This window comes from Callospermophilus lateralis, chromosome 3 (assembly GCF_048772815.1).
Source record: "Callospermophilus lateralis isolate mCalLat2 chromosome 3, mCalLat2.hap1, whole genome shotgun sequence".
In the NCBI taxonomy this organism is placed as follows: domain Eukaryota; kingdom Metazoa; phylum Chordata; class Mammalia; order Rodentia; family Sciuridae; genus Callospermophilus; species Callospermophilus lateralis.
In genome coordinates this window covers 186,280,486-186,303,713 of record NC_135307.1, presented here as the reverse complement: position 1 = coordinate 186,303,713, position 23,228 = coordinate 186,280,486, and the positions used below count along the sequence as shown (strand labels likewise).

The 23,228-nt window shown below is 57.7% G+C and overlaps 1 protein-coding gene across 1 annotated transcript in view; it reads right to left on the bottom strand.

Annotated features, from left to right (window-relative positions):
- Positions 1–20,349, bottom strand: part of Pmepa1 (prostate transmembrane protein, androgen induced 1) — a 50,238-nt gene extending 29,889 nt beyond the window's left edge. The window contains exon 1 of the mRNA XM_076851914.1: positions 20,176–20,349. Within this exon, the coding sequence (XP_076708029.1) occupies positions 20,176–20,284 (109 nt within the window). The 5' untranslated portion in view covers positions 20,285–20,349. The remainder of the gene's footprint in view (positions 1–20,175) is intronic.
- Positions 20,350–23,228: the final 2,879 nt, after the last annotated feature.

The window sequence follows — 23,228 nt, the reverse complement described above, 5'->3', positions numbered from 1 at the left end:
CGTCACCCCCCTGAGCCTCGGGGTCCCCAAGTGTGAAACTGGGGCCCAGCTGCATGTCCTGAGGGCTGCAGAGAGGAAGCGCCCCTGCCCAGCAGCCTGGGGGCCTCTTTCCACAGTGAGGCCCTGGCAGGCCCACACTCTGCCTGGCTGGCGGCACCTGTGAGGACCTGCCTCGTTCATACAATGACAAGGACAGAAGCAGGTGTTCAGGAAGCAGGACCAGCGAGGACACCATGGACACTGCCGTCATCAGACCTGGGGTCCCCGCCTGGAGGGGTGGACTGCATTGGAGAGCAGTGGGCCACACGAGCCCTGGAGAACCTCAACCTAGGGTCCAGACAGCAGCCATGGAGCGGGCAGGGCCATGGGCTACAGGTGGGGGACACTCCTTTCCAACGACTGCTTCTCAAAGCTGCTCAAATGGCCCAGGGCTCTGCTACCTGGGCAACGCCTCTGCTCCCCAGACACAGGTGTGTGGGTTCTGGAAGACACCTGCTGACCCAGAGGAGCCAGAGCAGGACGTGGGACTCGTTCTCTTTTGTTAAGGGGCTCAGTGGAGCAATCTCCTCGTCCTCCAGATGGACTCCTGGTCCTAGAGCGGGGCCAGGGCTCAACGACAGCATGTCAGAGCAGGAGAAGCCAGATGATGCAGCCAGCCCCGCTATTTCACAGACCCCACAGACAGAGACGCCGTGACTTGCCCAGGGTGACCCACAGGCAGAGAGAGAACCTGGGGACTCTTTGTATTTGTGATTCTCCCCTACATACACTTAATGACGCCCCTTGTGCGGTTCTAGGGCAGACACTGCTAATCCAACATCGCACCTGTTTCAAAGAGCCGAGCCCTGGCCCTGGGAACCTCCTCTCCCCTGGGTCCCTGGGGGCCTCTATCCATTAGGCAAATCAAACTTTTCTGGCCAACTCTTCCCCAAATATAGTCACAGGGATCTTTGACCTGAAAGGAAATAATAAAATATTCAGGGGAAGCCTGAGAAACCCAACAGGTCAAGATCAGGGTCCCTGGGGACAAACCAAAGCATCTCGACACTGGGAACCACCTCAAAGACCCAGGGGAGTTCAGCGTTGGCACCCCTGCCCACGCCGGGCCCTGCTCTGCCTGCCTTCCTGATCCTGCCAGCTGCCCCTAGTCGTCAAAGCCCACAAGTCCCCAGGGACTCCGAGGTTGAGTCCCTCTTCCACACTCTGAGCACCTCGAGGTCACAGAGGGCGATCCGGGCTGCAATCTCCGCCTTCACCATCACCTTCCTCCAGCCCAGCCTCCCTCCCCGTGCTCTGGACCACCCCTCCCCTCACCCACTTCCAGTCCATTCTGCATCGATGGCTGAAGATGACATCAACTGACCCTGCCAACCTCCTCTGCTCCAAACCTCCGCAGGGCTCCCCATACCCCAAGTTACTCCCAGGTTCTCTAAGACCCTGCAGGATCAGGTCTGCCTATCTGTCCCTGTCCCTAAGTGTTCCTGCCGTGGCCTGTCAGCTCTACCACCGCAGCTCTGGAGTTGCAAAGGTGCCCTGTGGTTTTTCTGGCCTTAGTGCAAACCTCTGGGGTGTCTCCTGGGCATGAGAGCAGCACGGGGCCTTCTGGTGGGCTCAGGTCATTCAGAAAGGGCAAGCGACTGGCCAAGCAGACAGGGTCAGCGCTGAGTCCTACTGGGCCTGACTCCTGTGCTCGGTGCTGGCCACCAGCGTCCACAGATGCTCCTGTCCCCAGCAGCTTTCTCCACTCTGGGCACTTGTTCTTCTAACCAGCTGCCTGGCCACCTTGCAGTGGCCTCTGCACTGCCTCAGTGGCCTGGAATCCATGGGGAGGTCGGCACTGGATTCTCCCCATTCCAAGGGCTCTCCATCTTCCCACCCTGCTCAGAGCCACCAAGGTTCTAGTCAGCCTCGTTTGAATAATTAAGCTGGGATCATGGTGGGGAGAGGTCTCTGGGGCGTGGACTGGGTTACAGCCAAGTTCCTCCCCCTGAGCACAATGGTCCTTAGGGAGTAGACACCTTGGAAGGCCGTCCTGGGCACTTTGGGAGGTTGGACTGCACCCCCAGCCTGGACACAATGAATGCCACCAGCACCCTCTTTGACACCCCCAGTTTTGACAGCCAGAAATGTCTCCAGACACTAGCAGTGGCTGAGAACCACAGGAAGAGCTGAACATCTGCCATCAGTCACCAACACCAAGCGGCCACACTCTGTGCCAAGCAGGGAACGTGGCTGAGATTAAAGCGACCAGAGATCAAGGAGGCACAGACCCTGCTCATTAGGGACCAGGTCTAGAACCTGGTTCTACAGCATCACCCTGCAGATGTCTGTCTCTCAGGTCAGCAGCAGCTCTGGGGCAGCACACGGGGGACCTTCCTGTTACCAACTGCCACGGCAACAAGGTGGCTTTGGGGTTCCTTCCTCCTTGGGGACCAGCCTGCTTGTGCTACCCTTCTAGAAGCACCTAGGCCTGGCGGCCCCCTGGGCAGGTGAAGGCCAGCACTGTGTGGCTAGCTGCCTGACTCCCCACAGGGGTTTCTTTGGCTCAGACCTGGCTCAACACTGCCTCTGGGCCTTGGTTCCTGCTGGCAGCCCGCCCCAGACTTCCTGGCTCGGGATGTGGGGTTTTATTTAGACGGTGTCAGCTAAGCAGCTCGGGGAGCCTAGGCCCAAGGGGGCGTCCACTGGACTGGGCTTCTGAATGCCTGGGTTTCCGCCCAGGAGCGGCTGCGATGGTCGTCAGTCAGTGCACCTCCTGACCGTGGGGTTGGTCACCCACCCTGCCTCCTCTGAAGCCAGCTTCCCCTCGCTCACCAGCCACTGCCTTTCTTCATCTTGGCCCAAGTCCCTCTTCCCGGGCCCTCCCCCAGCCCATGGTCCTTGGGAACAAAAGACAGCAAGGGCGTCTAGATGGCTGGTCTGAATGGGAGCTGAGATCCTGTGGCAGGGACAGAGCCTGGCCTCCCAGGCACAAGCGTGGATCAGGAGCAGGGAGGCAGCAGCCGCTCACCACCTCTGGGTCCCCACACACCACCCCTCTGGGTCAGGGACGCTGCTGGAGCCCAGCACAGCGAATTGGCCCTGGGTCACTACTAGAGGGAGCACGGGGACTCCTCCCTGTCTAACTAAAGGGTAGCTTGAGGGACGTCCTCAAAATGTGCCTGCACCCCGGAGCCACCCAACAACCTCAGCTGCCTATCATCATCAACTGGAAGTGTCACATGCAGCCCAGGTCAGGGTGGCAAGGAGACAGCGTCTTCCAGCATCTGGCTCAGAAACCACCTTGTTCCAAGCAGGGGAAGGCCCCAGCCATTCCTGAACCCCACTCCCATGGTGTCCAGGAGAAGCCCCAGAACTGGGGGCCTGGGGCCTGTTTCCCACTCAGACCAGCACCCTGGGGAAGGAGGAGCAGCACCCCACCTCAGGGACGAGGGTTTGTGCTGAAGCCTGGAAACGTGGGTGAACTTGGGAACTGACAGCTGCATGCCCCTCTCGGGGTCTCAGGGACCCCTATCTGTAAACAGAGGCTCAGGTCAGATTATGGTTTTCTGGCTATTTAACCACAGAAGCCTTTGATTTTTAGTCAAGGTCTGACTGCCTGGACCCCAGGGAAGAGGCTGCATCGCCCTGCAGCAACCCAGGCCTCCCAGGGCCTCACCCTGGAGCCCCCGCCCAGCTGGCTCAACTGCCAGAGTGCTGGCCCCAGTGACAGGGTACAGACAATCTAGTGGGGACCTTTCCTGGCCCCTCCCAACATCTGCCCAGGGGCAGTGCTGGTCCAGCAGCACTCCCAGCCTCCCACCTCCCAGCCTCCCACCTCCCAGCCTCCCACCTCCCAGCCAGCCCATTTTCAGCCCCCAGGGCAAATGCATCTGGAACCGCATCTGCAGAGCAAGCCAAGCCCCAGGGCTGGACTCCAGGCATGCTGACTTTGGTCTTTAACATTTATCAAATTCTTAGAATTTTTGGTTAAAGAAGGAGCACACATCACTGTTTACAATCAGAAGGGGCGGAGTAAACACCCCTGCAGGTTCCAAAGGGTCGGGGCCACTGGAAAAACAGCCACCTGCCCGCAACAAACCTGCCTGCCGCACTTGAGCCTCTCTAGGTGACTTTTAAGACCCAACACAAGGTAAGCGCTGTGTACATGGTGGGTGCCCAGCATTGTGTAGGGAGTAATGACAAGGAAAAGTCCAGCCCTGTGCCTCAGACCCACCATGGCACACAGAGAGTATCCATTCCTTGCCACCCCTACTGTGTGGCCTTGGACAAATGTGCCTCTCTCTGCGGAATGGAGGGACAAGAACCCTGGATGTGATGGGGAGAGGCATCCTGGAGCTCACTGACATCTACCTCTCCCTGGGCAGGACTCCTCCTCCCACCTCAGCGCCTTTCCAGTGCCTCCTCCCCCAGGAGACTCCCAGCTCTTCCCCTGGAGCCAGGGGCTCCCAGGCCCTCTCCTCTCCCTTTCCACTCGAAGGTGCTGGGATTCCTGTAGCCATCTCTCCTCCTGTCTGCACCATGTCTCAGAAACAGAATAGGTCCATTCCTCCAGCTGCAGACGTGCCCAGCACTGGGCTAAGCACTCTCCCCATATTATCTCATTTGATTCTCATGCTCTATTGCATGGAGTGAGGATTATAGACCCCATTTTACCCGTGGGAAAACAGAGGCTCAGAGAAGGGAAGCAGCCCACAGAGCCTCTATGTGACAGAGTATGGACACCTGAGCCACTGCCTCCTCCTTCCCAGGACTGACCATGGCTCCCGACTCCTGTCCTCACTGGAGGGTGCAGCCTGCTGGCTCAGAGCTGGTGAGCAGGTGGAATCATGAGGGTGGGGCAGGGGCTGGACAACAGGGCTGTTGTGGGCAAAGGAGGTGGGAAGCCAGGGGGCACTGAGAGAGGGGTGGAGGTCCCCAGACCTGGCCTTCCCACCAAACCCCTCCCTGCTCAGGCTGCTGCTCCTTGAGAAACGAACCTGCACCAGGCCTATGGCCAGCTGGGGACGAGCATGGCCACTCTGGGCCCCGGAGGAATTTCCAAGGCCAAGGCTGCCAGATGGGGAACAGGCAGGTCAGTCAGCCCTCAGGGACCAGAGTGACGGCCTGTGGTCAAGCCCTGTGTTGCTGCCCTCCAGATGGGAGCTAACCAGCAATGCTGACCAGATCCAGGAGGGGCCAAAACTGTCCCTTGGCTGAGCACACAGCCGATGCTTGAGCCATCAGAGCTGGAGCAGAGGGCCAGAGCCTGCCGCCAGCCCACCCAAGACCTGGGAAAGCACTGCCCGGGCTGCAGCGTCCACTGTAGCGGTGCAGCGGTGCTGAGCTACGGGTCAGACCAGCCAGCTCCCACAGTCGTCGGGGGGCAGCGTGGGCCCAACCACGGTCAAGACTGGGGTCCTGGCTGTCACACCTCATCAGGATGGCTGTTGAACTCAGTTCCTGCCCTCGGTCAAGGTCTCCCAGGAAGTGGTCAAGCCAAATCAAATCAGAATAAATCAGCAGACGAAGCACAAACGTACGTCAGGAACCCCGGCAGGCCCGAAGCTGCAGACCCAGCCTGCGAACAGCGGGGGCCACAGCCTGGGCTCCTGCCCAGTGCCAGGAGCTATCTGTCTGAAGCCCGCCCACCCCGTGCTTCCCAGGGCCAGGAGCTTCTGCATTCCACCCCCTGCAATGCCCCTGTGGGCTGCAATAAAAATTCCTAGACAGGTAGTCAGGTCAGAGGCAGGCAGCAGGATGAGCAGGGGAGGAGGGTGCCTTGCCCGGGTCCTTGCCTCCCTGCCCTGGTTCAGCTAACAAGAGGAACCTGGACCCGGGACCTGGGGGGGCTGGGGAAGTCTGCCAAACCCAGCCAGGCTGCAGCAGCAGCGCCAGCACCTCACCCACTAGGCAAGGGGGAGGGAGGCCTCGGGGTCAGGCAGGCGCCCGGCACCCCAGGGCCCTCGCGTCCTCCTGCCTTGCCTTCTAGCCCACCTTCCCCAGAGCTGGAGGGCCGCTCAGGCGGGGAGGTCACAGGCCTGTTCTGTGGAACACACAGCACTTCAAGCATTGCAATAATTAAGTTAAGATTTTTTTTCCAAACAAAAACAGAACATGGAGATGTTGGCTAAAAACAGAGACAGGAGGATGTGTGCAGCTATGCCCTGGGGCAGCCGCACAACGTGAGGGCACTGGGAGGGTCCAGCGGGGCATGGCAGAGCTCCCAGGAAGCACCCAGTGACCGGCTGGCTTCTCCATCATCCGAGAGAGATCCTGAGGTCAAGGTGGAGACAGCACCTGCCAGAAGCATCTCTGAGCTGCCCCTCAGCAGGTGAGGACAGGAGGCCCCGCCTGATCCGCCTCTCCCCTCCCCTGCCCCATGGTAGGACCCTGCCTAGGCCACAGTGGCCCCTCATTCCCTCAGGATGTGACCCAGTGACCTTGATCTCATTAGAATCCAGTTGACCCTGACCTCCAAATGGTTGGGTAACCTCAGAAGGTGAAAGGGCCAAGTGCTTCCATTCTGAAAGAGAAGCCCCAGAAGGTTCCCGGGACACGGTTCCCAACGTCACTCTCTGTCTCCCTGACCTTTGCCATCTCTAAATACTCCATGAAAAGAATTTAAAAGTCTCAATGTCTTTCTTTCCAACTGAAACACACACTCGGCTGGTTCACTTTTCCTGCTTAGCCTGTCTCAACACCGCTCGCGAAGTCCGGGCCGGGCCTGCTCTGCTTCCCTAGTGCAGAGTTAACACGCACTGACCCACGCACACAAGGGTTGAAGCCCATCCACTTGCCACCGACACCCTCTCCTGGGTGACCAGTCTGCTCTGAGCTTGCGGACCTGGTAGGGTGTGTGTGGCAGGTGGGCCAGACAGTCCCGTGCCTTCTGTTCTGGAAGCCTCAGCCTCCCCACCTGGACAAGGGGTTTGGCGGGTGCCGCCGGATGGCACGTGGCACTACTGGTGCACCCAGCAGGCCCTCAGTGGATCACAGTGGCGAAGTCCCAGAGGTCAGGGCTGCCTATGGCACGGCAGTTTCACAGAGGAAAGAACCAGGGCCTGGGAGCCACAGGGCTGGAGCCCCGACTCTGACGGGCACCCTAACTCTGGGCCCCGTGCGTGCACACATCAGTGGCGGGCCCCAACCCCCAGAACGCCGCTCCGTTCTGCGGTCCACACTGTCTGGAGGAAGGCAGCCTCGGCCCTCGCCACCTCTGAGTAACACCTCCTAAGACATGACTCATACCTGTCTGGGGTCACCCACATCCTCGTTCCCTGCACAGGAATGTGGGCCAGGTGAGAGGGGAGGGCGGTGGCTCCAGGCTGGCACCGGCAGCTGTCGGGCTGCAGAGCCCCAGAAGTGCTGGAGCTGCTGTGACTTTGAGGCTGTGCCACCACCCTGAGTGTCCCCGCCCCCGCAACCAGCTGGGGCTGGGATGTGTGCCCAGCCCTGGGCACCTGTTCATGGGACTCAGATTCAGTTACAAAGTGTTTTCCCTCAGAGGCACCTGGATCCCACCAGGGGCCCAGCCTTGCCTTTCCACAGCCCTCTGCCCTGTTTAAAATGGTTACAATGCAATGCTCCACCAACAGAAGCCCCTGCTGATACCTGCAGCCACTGGGCGGGGGTGGGGGGATCAAAGTCCCCAAGAGAGACCAGACCAAAGCACACGCAGTGCAGCTCCCTGTGCAGAATCTGCCAATGAAAACATCCCCTTTAGTGAGGGGCTCAGGTTCCTCAGGGTCTCTGGGGGCAGGTGCTGAGTTGGGCAGAGGCCTCACACCTGGATCTGGGCCCTAGCTGTGCACACAGCTGCCCAGATGCTCAGGAGGACGCACCTTGGGCCCTGAACTTCCCCTCCACAAACACCAGGGCTCCTGGGGGGAGGAGGAGGGAACCCCCACCTCCCAAGGCCCCTGAGGGTCCGTGAGGCCCTTCTTACAGAGCAGAAAATTAAGAGAGGGAGAGGGAAGGGAGATAGAGGCGAGCCAGGGCTCCTCTGGGCTCTGGGGACAGAAAATCCTCAGGTTTTAGAATGTTCCCCTTGGACCTGGGGCTCCAGCTCCTGTCCCAGCTTCTCTGTGATTCTCAGTCCACCTAGCGTCCAGTGCCTGTGGGTCACGGTGACCCTTCTCCCTCAGCTGCAACCTGACACTGGAGGATTCCTGCTGCCTCCTGCTCTGAGCCTCAGGGATCACAGCCTGGTGACCCTTCCAAGAAGGGACTGTGTGGAGGAGGGGCAGGTGCCCAGCCAGCTGAACAGGACACGGGCCCAGCTGGGAAAGTCCAAGAGGGCAGAGGCGTGGGGAGGCCAAGTGCAGCCTCCTTTAAGCCCAGTGACAGGTGTTCTGAGGCCCAGAGGAAGGTGGGGCCATCCCTGCATGGACAGGCGAGGCACAGGCTTTGGAGTCCCACAGCCCAAGTTTCAAGGCTCTGCTGCTCGGTGCTGAGTGAGCTCTGGCAAGGGACTTAGCTCCATCTCCTCAGGTGGAAGGGGCTGCTCTGAGGATCAGGGCGGGCGTGCAAAGTGCCCCTACCTTCCACAGGAATGGCGAGGGTTGAGAGAGCACCTTGGAGGTGGTGAGCACTGAGAAAAGCCTTCAAGTACACGCAGCTGCAGGGCGTGGGGTTTGTTCTCTAAATCCTGACAGTCTCCCAGATTTCCTAACCCACCCCCACTCACCTGAGTCTATTCTGGGGAGACCCCAGGGCTCACTCTCACTGGAGTGGAAAGGGCTGCTGCACCATGCTTAGGGAGGACTCCAGACCTCTGCAGAAAGAGGCAGGTGAGGAGGCAGAGGCAACGGGCACAGCTGCGTCTGTGACCCTGGTTTTAAAGTGAAGCTCAGGGGACTGAGAAATCAGAGTGGTTAGATCTCACTCCATATCTAACTGTGATCTAGCAAGATCTTTGCTCTCCTTTGCACTGGAAGCCACCTTACCAGAGGGCTGCGGGGTCTCTGATACATGCCTGGAGGGGGATCCAAGCCTGAGCACTGGCCGTAGGGCTAGGTCATCCGCAGGGGATGGAGGAGGAGCAGCCTCGGGATCACGGGAGGATTGCCCTGGCTTGAAAGCAGCTCAGAGGGACTCCACAGGGACAGGAGCAGCAGAAGGGAGGAGGTCCTAGATTCTGCCCACAGGGACAATTCCTCCCCCTGCCTGTGTGTCTTCAGCCTCTGTTGTTCTCTCAGCCATTTCTCTGTGCAAACAACTACTAGTTTTCTTGTGAGGCCTGTCTACATCCTGGATGGCCAATAGATTTCATCACTCAAGCCCACAGAACACCCAGAGCACCACCTCTGTAAAGATCTGAGCCCAGCCAGGATGGATGTTGCAATTGATTAGCAATGTCTGCCACGGGCAGCAATCACAGTGCCGGGTCGAATGCACTCAACACCCCGATCTATACTCTGGAAGCCTCAAAGCAGCTTGATAAATCCTGATTGGATCCTCCTCTAACTACAGGGTTACCAGCACATTTCTCTTCCAGTGAACCTCCTCACAGCCAGTACCTAGACAGCCAAGCTCTGCACTTGGCCCTGACCTAGGAGATGTAGATACAAAAATACCCAAGCCAGGTTTTCATTCAGTGTGCAAAGTAGGGGATGCAGGGAAGCTAGGCCAGAGGACCAAGCTGAGGAGGGACTCCAGGAAAGAAATCCCAAGGAAACACCCTCAACTAAACTCAGGCAACTGAGGCCAGGTACTAACAGGCAGAGCCTGGGTTTATTTGGGCAAGTGGAAGTTGGACCTATAATCACACCTCTGGGCATGTGGCAAGCAACTCTAATTACTCTCTAGATGGGAGGACAGTGACAATTTTATTTGGGGCCCAAAGCAACTCATAAAATTATGGAAAATCAGTAGCATGGCACGTAAGTTCATACACCCTTCAGAATTTTGCAAAGACCTAACCTCTCTAACAACTGTCATTGTTAGAGAGACAGGAGGTGGGGGTGGCCCTGTATACTTAAGCCTAGACGACTAGATGATTCCATGGTGGATCCACTCAACGCTAGATTGTCAAAAAGGCAACGGTCTCTGCACTTGTGACTCACTTCAGACTCCCCTCTAGGTCCTAGGGAGAGCCCTTAGTGCCAGCCTGCCCAGAGACCACCACCCACAAGCCTGGGGAGACACACACCTGGACAGGAGGTACATTTGCTGGATCTGTGTTCAAGAGTGGCATCTAAAGGGGCTGGTGGCATTTAACCAGTCATTTCAACAGTGTAATCAACACCCTCTCCTCCACCCTCTCCATATGCCCACCTCTTTCTCCCACACCATAAACAGATTAGAAAAACAGTTTCCTCCCGTGGCCATGACCCCATAGGCTGCTCAGCTCAGCCCCAGTGAATCAACCCTGGCTCACCGCAGCGGCATTCTAAACTGACTGCAGGGTAGCGAGGCGGCACAGACACCAATAAATGAATCACACCTTCCACAAGACCAAACCTTTGGCTTTTACAGACACCAATTACAAAGGAGAAAGAGAAAGAACAAAGAAATTACTCAGGGTGTTTGCGCAAAGTTGATTCAGAGATTTACAGAATCATCAGCAACCGAGTTGCTGTTAGGAAGGCCACCAGTGCCTCGGCCAGGGCCAGTGCTGCCCCTGGGACTCCCGGGTCAGTGGGGCAGGTCCCAAACACTTCTACCCACTTCTGGAGGGTCACTCAAGACCCCCATCAGTCCTTCCCAGCATAGCTGCCTGAGCCGGGCAAAGGCGATCAGGACTTGGGCGCCTGCGCTCAGCCGCTCTCTGCAGGGACTCAGAGTTCCTTAAACGAGGCAGCCGAGATGGAAGGGAGAGCCTGTCTCCTGGGACCCTGGAGCACTCAACACACCAACTTGCCCAAGCACCTGAATCACATGGAACTCTGCCGCCAAGTTTGCCCCTGGGCCCAGGGTGTCCCAGTCTAGTGGGCAGCCTGGTGCAGGAGGGGATGAGACCCAGCTGACACCTGACTTGCCTGCCAGCTCCCGTCACCCGCCCCCCCCCCCCATGGTTTACTGAGCGCCACTGGCACGGAGCCTGAGCTGGGGCGGAACAGATGATTCTTTCCTCACCTCAGTGCAGGAATCCTGAACCCTCGCTCAGGAACATGCATGGCAGCTAAGTTCTGGGAGGAGTCCCTTCCTGAAGACCTCATAGCTTTTAAAGCCTCAACCCAGGACCTGGCAACACACCTCCTGCCCCGCGGGACCGTCCCATGGGCCAGGGGAGGCAAGTAGGGGGCACGGCGTTCCCTCAACATTGAGCCCAGGGAGCAGCGGGCAATCAGGCGGCCCAGACCACTTGGCTGGAAAACCCTGGGGACAGGGTGGTTCACTTTGCCAAATCTTCTGGGAAATGACTGCCCACTGCCCTTCTGCCAAGGACAGAGCCTGGGAAACTGACCTCACCTGCCAGTAGGACTCAGGGTGAGGCTGGGAGGAGGCAGGAGCACTGGGGCCTCCGGCCCTGGTGGACAGAGTCACACATTCCCAGCTAGCACACGTGTGTGCACACGTGTCCTAAAACACAGGCACGCTGTACACACGTGACGATGCCATTTCAGATGTCACAGAACGTTTTTACATTCTCAGACACTAACACCCTAACAAATGATTGTGGGATTTCTCACTTTCACTCCAAGCTCTCAAAGCCAAGAGTGGACACGTCACATCCTAGTGACCTTAGGGACCAACAGACACTCTTCCATCTCTGATCAATGAAATCAATGACAACCTATCCGTGACAACAGAGGCCATCCCTGACAGACCCCACCAGAAACCGCACTTTACCCAACAGCACCCACACCCCCAGCAGCTGAGGAGGACCACACGCCTCTGCGCTGCCCCAAGAATGCCACGCTAACAGCCCAGCCAGGACCCACACAGCCTCCTGCCACCCCCGGCACCCGTGTCAGGGGCAGGCTACATGGGGCACTTTCTCAAAACGTGAACTGCTTGACTGTTCAGAGGGCTGGGGGCAGCCCAGCACTGCCACCAAGGAGCAGCAGGAGGTGTCAGTTCTAGAGGACAGTGAAACTCCAAGGGTCACCTCGAGGAGACCAAATGCAAGCCAGCTCCAGGTATCCAGATGCCAGAGCCAAGGGGGATATGGAACTTGTGACCAAATAACTAAAGGTCTCCCTTCTACCATCAGAGCCACTTCCCAAGCCCACGGGTACAGTGACAAATGGTTTTAGTCAAAATCCACGAGAAGGAAAAGCAAAGCAGTGGCCGCATTTCCCAGCGCTGGACACCTCCCACGCCACTGCAGGCCACTCTGAGCTGCCGTCTTCTAAAACAAACACATATTAGAAATTACAGGAACATCAGGAGGATCCGAAGGCACGTGAGTCACGTGCGGCCTCTCAAGGTCACAGCTGAGCAAAGGCAAGTTCCACTCGAGGCTGCCAAACCCTTTGGGGAAGGAGAGTAGCCAACACTGCTCAAGTCCGCAGTGATGTGTGGAGGAAGAGTCACCCTGGAAACCCTCTCTCCGGGCAGGCGGGGGGCAGGCCCTGGCAATGCATTTTGTGGTCCTGATGCCCCCGCCCCTCGGGGCGGAAGTGGGAAGGCACAGGCCTGCATCCTCTTCTGCACCCACCCTGGGCTAGGTTTGGCTGTCTCGGAGCTGGTGGGTAGGAGGCGAAGGCACAGCTTCCTGCCGCTGATGGTAGAAACTTCTTTGGCGCATTAAAAATAATACTTGGTGCCGGGGGGGGGGGGGGGGGGGGGGGGGGGGCTTGTCATAGCTTCAGCGAATGTCCTGACAACTCTACTGTGGGTGCAGACCCCTCCCCCCGACTTCAGAAGAGCAAGTGCAGGCATGAGAGGGACTGATGGCTGTCAAAGTCCGTACCTCATCCATGTCCTGCCCTGCTGGGAGCATCTAGGAGCCAGCCTGCCTGCCCGCCCTCCCTGCCTATTTCTTTACCTCACCGGATGCACATGAGGTACCTACCAGACAGCAGGCAGGGGCTTGGGGCAGGGGCTTGGTGACTGGAGGGAAATAGACAGACGCAGCACAAGTGTCTACATGGACTCGCAGCTACTGCCAGGACAGTGTGACCAGGAGAGCCACCAGGAGCTCCTGGACACCAACAGGGAGACCAGTGGGGGGACCTCCCTGCACACACTCCTCTCCACTCCCTCCCTGAAATGGACTGGCACGTCCTTGATGTCTCAGAGGGGCCAAGTTCACCTGAACCACACCAGCAGGCATATGACAAACGCTACCCAACACCCGAGCACCTAAAGATGCTCTGCGTCCCACGATGTCCCCATCAGGCCTTGATTTGGCCCCTCCAGGGGTGGGGTGTACACCAGCCATGCACCCAGCAACCACCGAGACATCTGTTGCTGCCAGCGTCCGGATTGTGCCCAGGCGCTGGAGGTACAGACTCTGGCTCCTTACGCAAACTGACACGCAGGAACGTCAGCCAGTGCCTTCTGGAGTGGACCCAGCTGCCTGCTCGGGGGTGACAGAGCTGTCAGCATTCTTCCCTAACGGACGGGCCAAGATGGACAAGACCTAAAATACCACTGCAATGGTGAGGCTCGCAAAGCAGCCCGGGGCACAGGGGCTGGGCGCGGTGTGCACGAGGTAGTGCACACTCACAGGCTATGGGGCCAGGGAGCCTGGGTGTGAGTTCAGCCTCTCACCAGTTCCTGGCTCTGTGACCTGGAGCAAGCGTCTTACACTCTCTGGGCCTATTTTTGCAAGTTGGTGACAGCAATGGCTTTGCTCACAGAGTTGCTTTGAAGATTGAGAAAAATTGGTCACTAGTGCCTGGCACATACTAACTAATGTCTCCACATCCAGCTAGGGAAAGCAGGAGAAGGAAAAGTCTGCCAGCCACTAGGGAACAGAAGAGAAGCCACTCTGACTCTCAGAGAGTGCAGAGATGTTCCAAACTTTCCCAGGCTCACCGAAGCCCCTACCCCCATCAGCCAGCCATTCTGTGATTTTTCCCAGCTTGGTGACAGACGCTTCTGCCAGTGACTGACAAGACCCCGAAGAGACCCCAGAAGTGTCAGGGTTTGGCTTTGTAGTGTCACCTGATGGGAAAAGAAGCTGGCTGCCGGCTGGGTGTTGCCATGGCTTCCCGCAGGGTACAGCCCACCTGGGGGAGGAGGCAGCAGCAGTGCTGGGGAGGAGCTGAGGGTGGCTGCAGAGACCAGGTCCTGGCCGAGACGGTTTGCTCTGCATGGACGCTCACTTCTGAAAACCTGAAAGTGACCGCAAAACTGGGAATCTCAAACCATCACAGGTTTCTGGGCTTTCTGTTCCTGGTTGCTTTGTGGACTGGGGCAGCGAAGTACCTGAACGTGGGGTGGTGCTGATGGCACCACCCTAGCTCTGTGCTTCCTGCTCCCCTCCAGCCCCTGGGCCCCAAGGCTGCTGGTATGGAGGTCCCTGAGGACAGCCCCAAGGCCTCCTGCACCAGGGGTGGGCAGCTGGGGTTTTGGCAGCTCAGTCTGCGGTGGGCCTGGAAAGATAGGGACTGTGACTCGAATATCCAACGACCTCCACATTCAATGTTGGGGTCTCCAGGTGGGCCGCCGGTTCTGGCGTTCCCAGCTGGTCCCAAGGTGGGTAACCCTTTTTCTGGTGAGAGTGGTCTCATTAGGCAGTGTGTCAGAGGGTGGCCTCCAAGGACCAGGCAAAATGGCCAGTGGAGTCTAATCCACTGTCATCCCTCACCAATGAACTCTCAGCAGGGCCACGGCTCTGGGGATGATCTCTGAACACCAGAAACAGCATGCACGCGGCATCACTGGGACCACACCGCACAGCCATGCCCAGTGACGGCAAGTTCAGGATTTCCATCCTTCTGACCCTTGGTCACCCTGCAGGACAAGCTACTAGACAGGGCAGACTGGGTCTGTGAGCAGTTTTTTGTTTTTTTTTTTTTTTTTTTGGCAGTCCTAGGGACTGAGCGCAGCACTGCTCCACCACTGAGCCAGGGCACCAGCCCTTTTCATTTTTTATTTCAACATGCATCTTGCTCATTGCCCAGGCCAGCCTCAACTTGCGATCCTCCTGCTCAGCCTCCCGAGGAGCTGGGCTGACAGGCGTGCACCACCATACCCACGTTGCGGGCAGGTTTCGTAGGGCCTCTCAGGGAGGAGGAAAAAAAGGAACTGTCACCAGAAGTTTAGGGGGCTTGGGGTGCAGCTTGGGGTGCAGCTCAGTGGCAGAGCACTTGCCTAGAGTGTGCCAACACCCTGGGTTCCCAACTCAGCACTGCAAAGAAGCACTAAATAATCACAATAACTCTAGGAACTTTACATCAAAATCTAGCCTGCTGGGTCCCTGGAGCTGAAAGACCTGGCCACATGGGGCCCACAGGCAAAGAAGAGCTGAGTGGAAACAGGAGCCCCTTTATTTTATTTTATTCTATTTAATTTAATTTTTGCAATAGTGGGGATGGAACCAGGACCTTGCCCATGCCAGGCAAGTGCTGTACCACTGAGTGCTGGTCTCCCCAGCCTGCAGGAACCCCTTTAGACAAGACTCACCCCAGTTCCCTGAGGTGCACCTCAAAGGCAACTGAGTTTCCCCGGAACCCTGCTCTCCAGCCTCGGGCAGCCCTGACCAGCGCGGTGCCACCCTCATTGCTCCATGAAAGCAGGCGCCGCAGACACTCGGTCCTACACGTGTCCCCACCATGCCTGCGTTACACAACACCTTTTAAAAGCAAAGAGGAGCCTTAGCTTTGATCCCCTCTCAGCCTGTGCATCATACAGGAGCCTGGGGCCGGCCAGACGACAGCCTTCAAAGTTCAATCTGTAGGAGTTGCTTCCCTGTGGGCAGGATTCCAGGTGCCCAGCTCTGTGGAGTGCAACTCCCGAGGAGATGAGGCCTCGCAGGTCCTCTGGCTTGGGCCCTATACCCCACCCTGTGCCTGGACATCTCCTTACTTTTAAATGACTGACCACATCATGGACCTCTCAACACTCTGGTCCTGCAGTCCGAGCACAACTGAGCCGGCGGCTTTTGGGGGACAGCCCCCTCACTTTCCTCCTCTTCTGAAGGTGGAGCACATGGCTCTGCAGAGCTTCCTGGGGAGGCACCCTCTCTTTCCTCTTTCTCCCCTGCATACCTAGATGTTTTAACCATCTCCAACCCAAACTGAAGCTGGTAGAGAAGGCAGGAAGGGTGGGGGGAGCTGTGAGTATGTAAGTGTGCAAGCACACGTATACATGTGTGGGCAGACGCAGTCTTCTACGTCTTAACAAATACCGACCGGCCCCTGACCCTCTGCACAGCACGGCTGGAACAGTGCGGTCCCCTGGGAGTCTGCTCTCAGAGCACAGCCACAACACTCAACTCCCTGGTTGCACCATGACCTCAAACTCAGGCAGCCAGGAAGCTGGCGGGCAAGAGTCCTGCGCAGAGGCCCAGGGCAGAGCAGCTGGCTGACACCCATGCCTTCCCATCTCCCCTCGTCCTAGTGAGAGCCGGAACTTCATCTTTAGAGGGGCCCCTCCTTCCCTCCTGGCACACAACAGGTGCTCCCTAAAGGCTGAGTGGATAAGTGGCAGGTGCCAACTTGGAGAGTGAGTTTCCCCAGGCCTTTACAGGGACTAATTTCTGAAGGGAATCAAGGTCCATCTCTAGCAATCAGCAGTCTGACTCTTGGGGAACCAACAGCTAAGTAGACAGTGGTTGCTGGGCAGGGGCACCAACCATGTCTGGAGACACCTTTGGCTGGCAATTGAGAAGAGCATTGGCACTGAGCAGGTAGGGGCCGTGAGTGCTGCTAACACCGTACTGTGCAGAACAGCCTTTCTCTGCCACCCAGCAGAACTTATCTGACCCAGAAGGTCCTAGTGGAGAGGCGGACAGACCCTGGGTTCAGGCAACGACAAAACCTGGGCAGCTCACGCCAGATCCGCCAATGGAGAACTGGTGTCCCGTGAGTTTCTAAGGTTTTGAAGCATTTTTTTGGAACAGGTTGGAGAAGAGAAATCAGAGGATCAAGGGCCCCAGCTAGACAGCGGTGCTGACAAACAAGACAGCCACTGTAGGTGACGGCACTGTAGGTGATGGCAGGTCCAGGGCAGGGGGCACCCTCCCCAGGGGCTAGTGTAGTGTGGCCCATAGTCTGGGTTGTCTAAAAGTGTGGTTGGCATCTACCTGCCATCAAGATTCAGGCTGGAGAGAGACAGGTTACTTCTGAGAGCTTCAGCAGAACTGAAAAGAGTCCAAGAGAAATGTGAGCCAGGAGGACAGCTTTCCTCCAAAGTGCCCAGAAAATCCTCTAGGGCCACTTCACTCCTGCAGGTGGCTTTGAATCCTCAGACCTCTGGCTCTGTAAAAGAACTGTGTATTTTTTCATTGTGTGCTTTGGGAACAGTGAATTCCACCTCTCAATTATCCAAAAAGTGGGATCACCGGAATACCTAATTAAAACTCTCCTGCTCCCAGGTTCAAGGTGCATCTGCTCTGGGTCCCAAGTCCCCAATAGAGGAGGTAGAGAGTGCAGTCTGCATAAATACTGGACCAAACTTGGGATGAGGGTAGGCTGGGGGCCTTGGGCAACGCTTTGCACTGCTGACTTCCCTCATCTCCAAGCCAAGGGTGCAAACCCCAAGCTCACCAAGGATCCTCCCAGGTCTGAAACTGGGGCAGCTGAAGGCCACACAGGGGAACCCACTGGTAGGGAGGGAGCCTCGAGCCAGACCTTGGAGAACAAAGGCTGAACCTGGACAGACTATAGAAGTTTAGATATCACCCATCCTGGCCTCACCTTTCAGGTGAGGAAAACAGGCTCAGGATGGCTTAAGGGACCTCAGAAGTCAATCTCCTTTTGCAGAAAGTTTTTTTTTTTGTTTTGTTTTCTTTTTTTAATAAAAGAACCCCATGGACACTGCCTTGAGGCCCAACTCCAAATCTATCTTCAAAGTTCTACAAGGGCTACAAGCAGCTCCCAAGACTTAGGAGGTGGAACTCATCAGCCCTAATAAGTTTCTCCCCTTTCTTCCTTCCATCCTTCCCTCCCTCTCTCCCTTCTTATCTTCTGTTGCAAAGAAACTCCAGGGAACCAGAGGCCTTAAGGCTCCCCAGCCCAGCCTTTCAGGGAAATCTGATTAACACTTGCAACAAACTGTTACATTATATCCACATATTAAAGATGTGTTCCCTCCCTGCCTTGAGGCCTTCTTCCCAGAAACACAGGGGGGACCTAATTGGGGCACCCAGGGATAGGTCACCCTTTCAAGCACTAAACCCCAGGGTTCCCCTCAAAGAGTGTATTTGGGAAGTGCCCAGAGCCCAGGCAAGGGGTTCAACATGACACCGCAGTGCCCATGAAGCCTGAGAAGGGACAGAAAGAATGACCGGGAAGTAAAGAGAGGGCAAAACCAGAACATTCAACTACACCTAGATCCCGGAAGGTGGCTGACAGGTGATGTTAACTCCGTTGGGGAGCTCCCTCCCCCAGGCAGCTCCCTCCCCCAGGCAGCTTTACCGAATGGGGGAAGTAATAAATAAGGCAGCAAGGGTACTGAGCAGCCTGGAGCAAGGGCCAGCCTCTCCCCAGACCGGTGCCAACATACTTTAATAACATCATGATGCATTTCATGACCACCCCCCACACACACCCCGCACCCCCAGTGCACAAATGGCCTCTGGGAAGCAATCGAGCCTAATGCAAGCCAGTTCCCCAAACTCTGGCTCTGGGCAGTTTCTCCTGGAACTCCTGGTCTGCACAGGTGGGGTGGGGTGGGGTGGGTGGGTAGAGAGCCCAGTTTCCTATTTCAGGATGGGCCGGAGTGGGTCAAGGGGTAGAAGGACCCATTACTGAAGCCTGGCCACTCTGCCCCTGCCAGGCTGGTCATGGGTTATTTTTACTTCTTGCACCTCACTATACAGGTTCAGGGGCCCCAAACTGTGGCAGCCGCCTGCGGAAACTGGCTTATGAGTCACCTAGCGACTGCCCTCATTCCCAGTGACTGCCCTCGTTCCATGACAGTTGCCCGTGGGCTCCTGGTCCCAACTGGAAGAAGGCTGCCATCAGCAGGGAAGAGCTGTGTCCCTGTACCCAGGGAGCTAGGGGACAAGGAGGAGGAAACTATAGCCCAGGGAGGCAAAGAGTCCCCAAAAGAGTGGGCCAGGGGAGGGGATCTATATTAGAAGTCAGAACCAAGGAGTAAGGGTTCAACTCCCCACCCAACCTAACATCCAGCTGGGTGGGCTACTGAGGAAGGAAGCAGAGGGTGTTTGCTCAGCTTCCGGTTGTACAGGATGCGACTAGCCCAGGGTTCAACACCTGCTCCCCACCCACTCCTAATCCACTGCCTCCTTCTGGGGCAAGGCAGTCCCAACCACAAACGGTCCCAAACTTTGACTCATTTGTAACCGCGGTCCCAGCCAGACTGAGCCAAGCTGTCCAGACAGAGGCTATTTATAGGTGCGTCGGGACACAGACAGTCACAATGACACGAACTGGGGATCCACGTTGGGCCGGAGGCACCGTGGCTAAGCCCTGAACCACAGACACCTGGACATAATTGGTCCTTAGATTCAGCAGATCTCAGACCCCCGGAGATGCACACAGGCAAGAGAATGGCTAGGTCCCCCACAGAGACTCAGGTGCTCAGGGAGACTAGGAGACACACTCCTGGGACTCCCTCAGACCCACGGACAACCCAGAGATGCACGGAGACTCCTGAGACGCCAAAGCCCCAGAGAGACACGCCGAAGCGCACACCCCACGGACACACCAAAATCCACTCTCTGACATCGCGACGCAGCGCCACAGACACTTCACAGACCAGACAGTGTCTCACACGGCCGCCCCCACCCCCCGGCCAAAGTTGATAAAGAGCCGGCCTAATTGCGCCAGTGCGACAGCCCCTGAGGGAAATAAAATTTAAACTTCACGGATTCGGCCGCCCCAGCCCTTCTGCGCCGCGCGCCGCCGCTGGGCCCCGGGTCCGAGTCCGGGCGGGCGGGGCGCGGGCAGCGGGGGCCGTGCCAGGCTAGCAGCGCCGCGGGACAAAGCCGGGCCGGACGCCAGCTGCCGCGAGCCGGGAGGGCGCGCCCGGGACGCGCCGGGCGCAGCCGGGGCGCCGGGCGCACTGCCCGAGGGGGCGCGCACCTCCCGGGCCCCAGCCCGCAGCTGCGCCCCGACACCGGGTCCGAGTCTGACGGGGCCTCCGGGGAGGGGGCGCAGGGTCACTCACTGATCTCCATGCTCTGGAACAAAGAGCGTTTGCAGTTGCACGTGCAGGAGACATTGGGCTGCCCGGCGGCGGCGGTGGCGGTGCTGTTGACCCCCATCAAGCGGTGCATGGACGGCGCGGCGGCGCGGCGCGGGGCGCGGGGGGCGCGGGGGCGGCCGGGGGGGGCTCCGGCCTGCGCCCGATGCTCGGGCCCCGCATGCAGGAGGCGCGCGGCGGGGGAGGCGCGCCCCGGCTCGCCTGGCTCGGGTCTCCGCCAAGTTCCCGGGGCGCCTCGGGGCTCAGTGCGCCGGGCCGCGCTCCTCCGCGCCCCGCGGCCGCCGCTCGGCAGCTCCGGGGGCGTCGGCAATGTCCGCGGGTGGCGTCCGGAAAATGGGTTGGCAGCCGGGGCGCGCGGTGCCGCCGGGGCTGAGCCTCTGCCGCTGGCTTCCCCCAGCCGAGCGCCTCCGCCGCCGCCGCCGCCTCCTCCTCATTCAAGTCCAAGGAGATCGGGTTTCGCTCCGAGACCGCGGTCGGAGGCAGGCAGACGGTCTGACGTCAGCGCTAGACGGGGCTGCCGGTTCCCACCGCGCGGGGGCCGGGGAGGGGGCGCGCGCTGCGCCAATCCCCGCCGAGGTTCCCCCGCACCCCCTCCCCGGCCCGGGGGGCGGGGTGACGGGAAACGGGGCGGGCTCTTAAAGGGCCAGAGCTTGGTGGCCGGTGTAGACCCGGGACCCGCGCGGCGAAGGAGGGGCACTGTGCGCCCACCCAACTGGAGTCAGCTCGGATCTCCGGTCCCGCACAGGCGGCGTCCCCACGAGCGAGACTCGCGGGAGTTGCTCGCGCCCTCCCCCCCACTCTCACCCCTGAGGTCCCTGACCCAGGCTTTGGGGGGTAGGCTGTTTCTGGAGAGCATGTGTCCCTGGGGTTTAGGGCTCAGAAGTCAGAGAAAGCGGGAGGAGCCCCCAGATCAGTCACCCATTGCCGGATATCGCAGGGGACTCCGCCTCCAGTTCTGCAGCCCTTAGAGGATCCTAGCCCACTAGGCCCCCAAGCACTTTAACCCGACCCGAGGCAGTCGATTTGGAAAGACGGGAACTCGGGTAGACACGCCCGGGACAGCTCTGAGAAACGCCCGGGGGCCCTTGTCATGTAAATACGTGTCCAGGACTGGTGTATTGTCGCTGCCCCAGCCGGCTGGGCCTCAGACGAATCCACACCCATTGTCTGCTGCCCGAGGGGCCCCCGGACTGGGGGGCGTGGCTCCGGAGTTCAAAGGGGGGGTGTCTGTGGGGGTGTAGTTTTATTTCATTGAGTTTTAATTACAAGAGTGCTAGGAGAACACATTCTCCTGGTTTAAAGAGATATTAAAATATTACATAAGAGGCCTCCCCTCCCTAGCACAACTCTAACCTCTCAAAAATGTGGTGTGGCGCCTGGTAGACTCTTCCCTAAATCGCCACTTATTTAACAAGCACTTATGGAGCGTCTACTGTGTGCTAGAAGGGGTCCAAATAGTAAGTGAACCCCATATCAACTAGGAGAAGCAAAATATTATTGTTTCTATTTTGCGAATCAGAAAGCTGGTCGGCAAAGCTGTTCCCTGTGGTCACACAGTGGTAGAGATGGAGTTCCTACCAGGGTCCCTGGGTATCTGCCCCTCCACACATTTCTAGTTCTTTAAATATCCACGTGCAGTACTCTGTAAATCCTGGAGTTTTATTAATGAGCAAGGGCTCCTTTTGTATTCAGAGGGAAAAAAGCTTTTACAAGTCATTTTATTTTTAATAGACTGGATAGAGAAGGAGAAGGGCGATTTGGGAGGTGGTGGTGCAGAGAGAATGATGGGGGCCTGAACAATTCATCCTGCAACCCTTGGAGAAAGTCAGCGGGGTTTCAGCTGCTCCTGCCGGGAAGCACAGGCTGATGCTGTCCAGTCCTCCTGGGAAAGCTGGGCAACCAGCCCAAAGGATTCAAGCCACCAGTGGATGGCTGGGCAGAGTTTTGTGGGGAAGCCCCCAAGTGTCCAGTCTAGAGAGACGTTCACAGTTGCCAAAGGCCATCTGTTTGAGAAGGAAACCGTTAGAAAGCCACTACCCAGCCCTAGGACAGGACCCAAGCCCCCACCAGTAAGGCAGTGCCTCTGCCTTGGGGAAGAGGTTTTTCTCCAGAGGGACTTTCACTAGGGAAGGTCTTGCTGCAGTGTGGCCCCTGTAACTTGAAGGAAGGCTGGGGAGTCCCGGACATCCTTGGAGGGCATTGAAAGTCTTGGTTGGGCCTTGGCATGACCCCAGTTCCACTCATCTTCTAGGCACACCTCCCACTAGTCATCCTTTCCTTCATTCAATCAACAAACTGCAGCCCTGCACAGAATTCAGCAATGCCAGAAGGAGCCCCTGCCCTCCAGGAAGTCTCTGGGTGATCTGGCTCCTCTGGTTGCAAGAAATCACACTTTGATTGTCTTGGAAATGAGGCAGCTTTTACACAATGGAGCAGAACACCAAAGGCAAAATAACCAGTTAATTCATTGAACTGACAAAAACAAACCCACTCACAGCACTTGACCTCCATCGATCTGTCTGGGACAAGAGCAGTGGTCACTTTTAAGAGTGCTACAGTGCAGTCCCACTTCCTGACTCAGGTGTTGTGTGGGAGTGGCTTATGGTCTTCTGCCCTAGTTCCACAGATTCCACCTGGAGGGCTTAATGCTAGGTGTCCAGCATGGGAGGAAGAACTGGGTCCCTAAAGATGAGTGGTGCACAGCTTATGTGACCTTGGCTGAGTGTCTTCCTCTGCAAATCATGGCCACTGACAGCACCTTCACGTGGCATGACTGTGAGGAAGGAGGGGCAGAAGGCCGAATTCAATTTTCACAGCAAGGGTGGGGGGGACATACTGTCACCTTCACTTTCCATTTTGCAGGGTGAGCCATTGATGATTTGCCCACTGGCAGAGGCCCTGGCTGAGTTGGGTCTTAGGAAAGGACAAAATTTCTTTGGAAGGAACCCAGACTACACTGTCTGCAGTCTCTGGAGGTTATGTAGGTGCGTAAGGCTGTCTTGTATACCTCAGGAGAC